Source organism: Arachis ipaensis, chromosome B03 (genome assembly GCF_000816755.2).
Source record: "Arachis ipaensis cultivar K30076 chromosome B03, Araip1.1, whole genome shotgun sequence".
Taxonomy (NCBI): domain Eukaryota; kingdom Viridiplantae; phylum Streptophyta; class Magnoliopsida; order Fabales; family Fabaceae; genus Arachis; species Arachis ipaensis.
In genome coordinates, this window is record NC_029787.2 from 90,659,851 (window position 1) to 90,668,503 (window position 8,653).

Below are 8,653 nucleotides of genomic sequence, written 5' to 3' on the forward strand. Positions count from 1 at the left end.
GGAATGCAGCTTTTCAATTCAACACAACACAAAAGTAAATCAATTCAGAGTTTAATAACATCAGTTCTATTCTATTCTATAATTCCATAGCACCCAAAAATAATATTAACAAAAAAGATAAATCAATTCAACTAACACATTCAACACAACACAGCCATAACCAACTCATATATATGCACTGGTTTGATTACAGACTTGCTACTTAAATTAAACTTCAATCAAATACAGAATTCCATTTATAGAAACAAACTAAATGACTAAAAAGCAAGCAAGCTCGTTCCAAACTTTGTAAAAAATACGGCCCAGAACTATAAACCAGAGGTGTGGCCGTCAGAGATTCAAGCCTTGTTAAGATAAAATGATCTAATTCATTTTTTTCTCTGTTCTTGTATAGCTCATTCATAAAGGAGTCCAAGTTGTGATGTTATTGCGTGCTGGATCCAAATATGCATTAAATTTTACCATTCATTGTGTTTAAATATCAATCTTATATCAATATGTATGATTGCTTAAATTGAAAATTATTTTTTCTATTCAATAAAAATTTTAGTTCCACCAAAAGTAACAATCTTATGAAATTTTGGATGAACTGTTTTTTATTAGCTTAATAATAAACCTTCCAATTTTCCAAATAAAAGCAACATTTCTTCACTTTTGTTTAAGACTTATTATTAACAATATTGTGTGTGAGGAAGGTGTGTTTTTTCAATGACATTGATGATAAACACTGGTGAATTAAGATTCTTTGCCACTATGATTTAGCAATCTTAAACAATAAGCAAACTAGATCTCTTATTCCTTAGCTTCTTATATTGTAATGTATATAAAATAGAAATATGAACTTGGATAGAGAAACAAGAATTCAGAATTGTGAACATGCATAAACCAGAGAGGAATATCAAAGAGGCATATAAGAGAGCACTTGGCGTGCATTAATACTGATAATAACAAATAGCATAAACCAAGCAAACCAAATGCACCAATTCACAAAATTCAATATTAAAAGAAATGAGACCAGAGTGAGAAACTGAAACATCGTAAAAGCAAATAAACTGAAATAATAATAGCTATTGGCTTTAGTTTAGGTGCCTTGGGTGAAACTGAAACAAATGAGACCAGAGTGAGAAACAAGAAAAACTACCAAAAAACAAGGGTAGTAAACATCTGAAAACTAAAAGCAAATAAACTGGGAAACTAAATTTTCATGTTCATTTATTTTAACTTCTTGTCTTAACAACTGGGGAAATAAAAGAAGCTCAATCATTCACAAGAAACACCATTTTCGCACTCATTCTAACTCTTCTACTGACATAAAATAGAAAAATAAACAAAATTAGGAACAAGATAGCTTCCCCTGCAGAAATAAAATATAACTCAGCTCTACAACCATAAGTGAAGGCAATAAGGCCTCCATACACTCAGCAGTTTTCTTTGGGTTTCCGGGCATGTTAATGATCTGAATATCAACAAATCAAAGACCATGACTTAACAAATTAATCAAATCTATAAAACAATACAATGAATCCCTGGAGAACCATTCGAAGCAATTAATTAATATGAAACTTCCCTAAACTAAGTATGATACAACCATAATTATCTAACGATTAGAAAGCCACAGTCCCAAGGCAATACCAACTATACAATTCAAATGAGAAATTGACAAATGTTGGCTTCAACCCACCAGTGAAGTAGACCAAGAATGCACATGACGTCTACATATTTAAGCATGCATAAAATTTAATCATTTAATCAAACTGAAAAACCAGAAAATGCAAGAGTTTCATACCTTTAAACTTTCTTGCGTCATTACATACAAAAGACCAGGGGTTTCCTTCTCAATCAACTGTTTTGTAGCTTCTGGTGTTACATCTCGTGAGGTAAAGCCGGTCCCACCTTGATTGGAAAGGAAAATAAAATGGGAAATCAATTCAACAAAACTAGAATTGTTGGACTTCAATAGCGAAACTGATGTGTGTAGAAATGTACCAAGGGTAAGTATAAGATCCACATGTTCAACATCACTCCATCTTTTTAGAAACTCCTGAATTTTTGCCACATCATCTGGAGCCACAGCAGTAGCGACAACTTTTGCTCCTCCTAGTCTTTCCGAGGAAGAATTAACAACAGAAACAGCCCTGGGACCACTGTTTAAAAGTAAAGGAGTTAGCAAATTTTGATGCTTCCATTAAGGGAGGAAAAAAAAAGAACAAAAACAACACACAAAATTTTCCTACACAGCACCATTGTGTACCATCCACTGAAACCATTTCTTGACATTGGAAAAAGGGTATATACACTGATAAGACATGAAATCCCTATTTAACCTTGTAGTTCCAGAAAAAGTTGGATATGGGCACTTTAACCATTCTAATGATATTTTAATGCAACAGTTTCAAATAATAATAATAATAATAATAATAATAATAATAATAATAATAATAATAATAATAATTAAAGAAAAAATATGAATTTTGATTTCAGTGTGTGCAAAATTTCCATCAGAACCATCTAAAAGCAACTCTATCTAGAAAGAGCACAGCAAACAATATCTATTGTAGCAGTCTGCTTATTCTAAAATCAACTCCAGATAAGGTATAAAAATGCTTATTCCTCAGAGCCAGGCTTGACTGATGTTCCAAATATTCTCAAAGCAGTTCACAAGCTCTATGTAACAGGTAGATTGAGCATTAATATTCCCCTGATCTTTTAAACTTTCAAACTCTACTAGAGTTTCCAAACTTATATCCAATAATACAGCCTTGAAATCCAATGCACCAAAAAATGATACTTTCTACTCAGCTCTGAACAATTGCTGATATGGATCCAAAATTAAAAAAGAGGTTACCAGACATATATATTAGCATAAGGAAAGTATACGCTGAAACAGTGAAACTAATACAAGTTAAACAACCAAATAAACAGCAACCCCATGGTGAAGAAAGTAAACATACACTTTCAAGTTATGGAACAAGCCTAAAATTTGGACGGTACAAAAATGTCCTTTGAAGCAAGGGGAATCACAATCTAATAACTACACACAAAAAGCCCTAATTCTTACTAACATTTGGACTAGACATGCTTTTGCACAGAAAAAGCGCGTCAGGGGAGATTGCAAACATTAGCAGGGTTGAGCAGCCCCCCCCCCAAAAAAAACAAAAAAAAAAAACACACACGCACACACAGCAGAACCCGAAGCTTTCAATTCAAAGATTCAAATTTTCAAAAAAGATAAATAAATGCAACCAAAATTGCAAAAGCAGCACCAAAAAGAAAAACTTACCAATTGAAAAAGTACAAAAACCAGAACACCAATCATCAGCTACACACAAACTAAGAATCCCCAAAGCCTGCAGTGTAAACCAAACCCCATAAGAATAGCCACTCTGACTTTAGAATCGGGTGAAGAATCTGTAGTTATTCGACGTGTTTTAGTTCCAGACGCAACAATTGGATCTGATGGTATACAACTCTCGCTGAAAGCCCCAGATCCAAGGTCAGAAATTATAATAAAAACAATGAATAACTTAGAGTCATCCTCATGAATCTGAATGCAGAAAAACAAAAAGAGGAGAAACCTACAGCCTTCTTCGAAGCTGGAACTAGCGCTTTTCCACCTCGTCAGATGTTACAGCTTTGTCGTTCTTCACGGAAGCGAAGAAGCAGGAAGCGAACGGCAGCGCGGAAGGAAAGGCTTCGTCGTTCTTCACGGAAGTGAGGAAGCAGGAAGCGAGCGGCAGCGCGAAAGGGAGGGCTTCGTCGTTCTTCGTTGGAGTGTTGTCGTCGCGGTGAGGGCAGGGGTTAGGGCTTTTGAAGAAGGGTTAAGGCGAGCACAATGAAGAAGGGTTAGCTAGGGCTTTCGAAGGGGGCAGCGGTGAGGCACAACGGAGATTGGTGGTCGCCATTGGGGCTTTCGAAGGAGGAGTCAGGGCAGGGCACAAAAAAGGAGTTAGCTAGGGCTTTTTTTCTTAAGTCTTTGAATCACGAAGGGGCTAGGGCAGGCGTTTTTGTTTTATTCGAGCTTCTTTAATTTTTTTTTCTGGGGGAACCTTTTGGCCACGCTTTTCAAGCGTGCCAAAAGGCTTGTAAGAAACGGCCACGCTTCTGAAACGCCACAATAACAAATTTCTGTTGCCACGCTTTAAAAACGTGCCGAAATCTATCTATGGCTACGCTTTATAAGCGTGGCAGAAAAAACGTGGCTAAATCTCGCATCAACTGCCACCCTCATAAAAGCGTGGCCATTGACCCTTTTTGCCACGCTTTTAAAGCGTAGCAAAAAAAATGTGGCCAAATCTCTATTCAAACGCCACCCTCACATAAGTGTGGCCATGGACCACTTTTGGCCACGCTTTTAAAGCGTAGCAAAAAAAAAGCGTGGCCATAGGCCTTTTTTCTTGTAGTGTTCATGGCTTCATCCAAATTGAACTTGATAGTCTTGTCTCCAACCTCAAAGGAATATGTGCTGGTGAAGGAATCTAACTTCAATTTAGAGGTCTTAAGGAAGGTCTACCAAGTAGAACGGAGGATGAGCTTCTATTTTCTGTTGGAGGCATTTCAAGGATGTAAAAGTCAACCGGAAAAACCAAATCCTCGATCGCCACAAGTACATCTTCGGCAATTCCTATCACCGTGATCACACTTTTATCGGCTAAGGTAAACTTCGCCACCGACTTCTTTAACGGAGCTAAATTCAACCGCGCAAAAATGGATAGTGGCATGATGCTTACACAAGCTCCTAGATCACACATACAATCATGAAAAGTGCGCCCACCAATACATCAAGACACCAAACAAGGGCCAGGGTCACCACATTTCTTTGGAATTGGCTCCATCAAGGAAGAAATTGAACTACCCAAGGATAATGTCTCCAATTCTCCTATCCTATCCTTGTGTGTTGATGAGCGGATAATTTATATGCTTTTTGGCATTGTTTTTACATAGTTTTCAGTATGAATTAGTTAGTTTTTAGTATATTTTGATTAGTTTTTAAATAAAAATCACATTTCTGGACTTTACTATGAGTTTGTGTATTTTTTTATGATTTCAGGTATTTTCTGACTGAAATTGAGGGACTTGAGCAAAAATCAGATTCAGTGGCTGAAGAAGGACTGCAGATGCTGTTGGATTCTGACCTCCCTGCACTCAAAGTAAATTTTCGGGAGCTACAGGAATCCAAATGGCGCGTTATCAATTGCGTTGTAAAGTAGACATCCAGGGCTTTCCAGAAATATATAATAGTCCATACTTTTCTCGAGTTTAGATGGCACAAACTGGCGTTCAACGCCAGCTCTCTGCCCTATTCTGGAGTTAAATGCCAGAAACAGGTTGCAAAGCAGAGTTAAACGCCAGAAACAGGTTACAAACTGGTGTTTAACTCCAAGGAAGACCTCTACACGTGAAAGCTTCAATGCTCAGCCCAAGCACACACCAAGTGGGTCCGAAAGTGGATTTCTGCATCATTTACTTATTTCTGTAAACCTAGTAACTAGTTTAGTATAAATAGAACTTTTTACTATTATCCATCTATGGATCTTTTAATCATGTTTTGAGGATTGAACCTTCTTTGGGAGGCTGGCCATGCGGCCATGCCTGGACCTTGTTCTTATGTATTTTCAACGGTAGAGTTTCTACACACCATAGATTAAGGTGTGGAGCTCTGCTGTTCCTTATGAATTAATGCAAAGTACTATTGTTTTTCTATTCAATTCAAGCCTATTTCTTCTCTAAGATATTCGTTCGCACATAAGAACATGATGAATATGATGATTATGTGACGCTCATCATCACTCTCACTTATGAACGCGTCCTTGACAAACATTTCCGTTCTACATGCAAACAAGCTTGAATGCATATCTCTTAGCCTCTTGATCTACGATCAGAGTCTTCGTGGTATAGGCTAGAATTATTGGCGGCCATTCTTGAGATCCAGAAAGTCTAAACCTTGTCTGTGGTATTCCGAGTAGGATCTGGGAAGGGATGGCTGTGAAGAGCTTCAAACTTGTGAGTGCTGGGCGTAGTGACAGACGCAAAATGATTACTGAATCCTATTCCAGTATGATCGAGGACCGACAGATGATTAGCCGTGCGGTGACAGCACATTTTGGACCATTTTCACTGAGAGGATGGGATGTAGCCATTGACAACGGTGATGCCCAACACACAGCTTGCCATGGAAAGGAGTAGGAATGATTGGATGAAGACAGTAGGAAAGCAAATATTCAGAAGGAACAAAAGCATCTCTATACAGTTATCTAAAATTCTCACCAATGAATTACATAAGTATCTCTATCCTGTGTTATATTTTAATTATATTTTAATTATCAAATATCCATAACCATTTGAATCCGCCTGACTGAGATTTACAAGGTGACCATAGCTTGCTTCAAGCCGACAATCTCCGTGGGATCGACCCTTACTCACATAAGGTTTATTACTTGGACGACCTAGTGCACTTGCTGGTTAGCTGTGCGAAGTTGTGACAAAGAACTAAGATTATGAACGTGCGTATTAAGTTTTTGATGCCGTTGCCAAGGAATGAACGATCACGATTTTGCATACGAAGTTTTTGGCGCCATTGCCGGGGATCGTTCAAGTTTGGACAACTGACGGTTCATCTTGTTGCTCAGATTAGGTAATTTTATTTTAATTTTAAGCTTTTTGTTTTTATTCTTTTATTTTCGAAAAATTTTCAAAAAAAAATAATATAATAAAAAAAATTTTATATTATTCTATGTTCTTCAGAATTTTTAAGAATGAATTCTAGAGTTTCAAGAGATATGTTGAATCCTGGCTGGCTGTTAAGCCATGTCTAATCCTTTGGACCGAGGTTTCACTTATCCTTAAGAGAAGAGCTTCTTTATCTTCCCCAGAAATTTAGCTGTTGTATGTAATGAATTGCTAAAGCTTGGCTGGCCATTGGCCATGTCTAGTGTTTTGGACCAAAGCTTTCACTGAAAGCTTGGCTGGCTAATAAGCCATGTCAATTCCTGGACCGAAGCTTTAGACTAACATTGCATGATTCCTGGAATTCGTATTAAAAATTTTGAAATCCTTAATTTTTTTTCCAATTAATTTTCGAAAAAAATACCAAAAAAAATTTAATAAAATCATAAAACCAAAAATAATTTGATGTTTCTTGTTTGAGTCTTGTGTCAGTTTTTAAGTTTGGTGTCAATTGCATGTTTATCTCTTTCTTGCATTTTTCGAAAACTCATGCATGATGTTCTTCATGATCTTCAAGTTGTTCTTGATGATTGTCTTTGTTTGATCTTTAGTTTTTCATGTTTTGTATCTTTTCTTGTTTTCCATATGCATTTTCAATTTGTTAGTGCCTAAACATTGTCAATTTCTAAGTTTAGTGTCTTGCATATTTCTCTTTTCTTAAAAGTTTTTAAAAATAAAGTTCTTGGTGTTCATCTTGACATTCAAAGTGTTCTTGGTGTTCATCTTGACATTCAAAGTGTTCTTGCATGCATTGTGTGTTTTGATTCATAATTTTTATGTCTTGTGTCTTTTTTGTGTTTTTCTCTTTCTTCATTAAAAATTCAAAAATAAAAAAAAATATCTTTCCCTTTTTCATCTCATAAAATTCGAAAATTTGAGTTGAATTTTTCAAAAATTTTTAAAATCTAGTTGTTTCTTATGAGTGAAATCAAATTTTTAATTTAAAAATCCTATCTTTTTCAAATCTTTTTCAAAAATCAAATATTTCTTATTTTTTCTTTCATATTTTCAAAAATTTCAAATTGATTTTCAAAAATATTTTTTTTTTCATAATTTCAAAATCTTTACTAACAATTAATGTGATTGATTCAAAAATTTTAAAGTTTGTTACTTGTCCCTTAAGAAAGGTTCAATCTTTAAATTTTAAATTATATCTTTTTGTTTCTTGTTAGTCAAGTAACCAACTTTAATTTTCAAAATCAAATCTTTTTAAATTTCTTTTTCAAATCTTTTCTAACCACTTATCTTTTTAAATTTGATTTTCAAATCTTTTTTCAAACTAATCCTATCTGTTTGTTTCAATCATATCTTTTTCAAAACTACCTAACTAATTCTCTATTTAAATTTTCGAAAATCACCTTCCTCTTTTCCAAAATTTCTTTTTAATTAACTATTTGTTTTAAATTTTAATTTGATTTAGTTTTATTTTCCTTTCTTAATTTTTGAATTTTAACTTTAATTTAAAAAAATATTTTTCTTTTCTTTTCAATTATTTTCAAAAATTCTTCTCTCTCACCTCCTTCTAACTATTTATTTATCTACTAACACTTCTCTTTCTTAAAAATTCGAACCCCTCCCTCTTTCTGTGTTCGAATTTCTTTCTTTCTTCTACTCGCATAAAGGAATCTCTATACTGTGACATAGAGGATTCCATATTTTCTTTTATGTTTTCTTCTTTTTCATATGAGCAGGAACAAGGATAAGAACATTCTTGTTGAGGCTGATCCTGAACCTGAAAGGACTCTAAAGAGGAAGCTAAGGGAAGCTAAAGCACAACTCTTTGGAGAAAATCTAACAGAAATTTTCAAAAAAGAAGGAGACATGGCCGAAAATAATAACAATGCAAGGAAGATGCTTGGTGACTTTACTGCACGCAATTCCAATTTACATGGAAGAAGCATCTCAATCCCTGCCATTGGAGCAAACAATT

At 35.0% G+C, this 8,653-nt stretch overlaps 1 protein-coding gene across 1 annotated transcript; it reads right to left on the reverse strand.

Annotated features, from left to right (window-relative positions):
* On the reverse strand, nucleotides 380-2,366 carry LOC110269488 (molybdopterin biosynthesis protein CNX1-like). Its single transcript, XM_021117352.1, has 4 exons — nucleotides 2,325-2,366; nucleotides 1,987-2,179; nucleotides 1,787-1,893; nucleotides 380-1,100 (listed from the first exon to the last, which is right to left on the reverse strand). Exons 1-4 carry the CDS (start codon nucleotides 2,364-2,366, stop codon nucleotides 1,077-1,079), a joined length of 366 nt encoding a protein of 121 aa, XP_020973011.1. The 3' UTR covers nucleotides 380-1,076.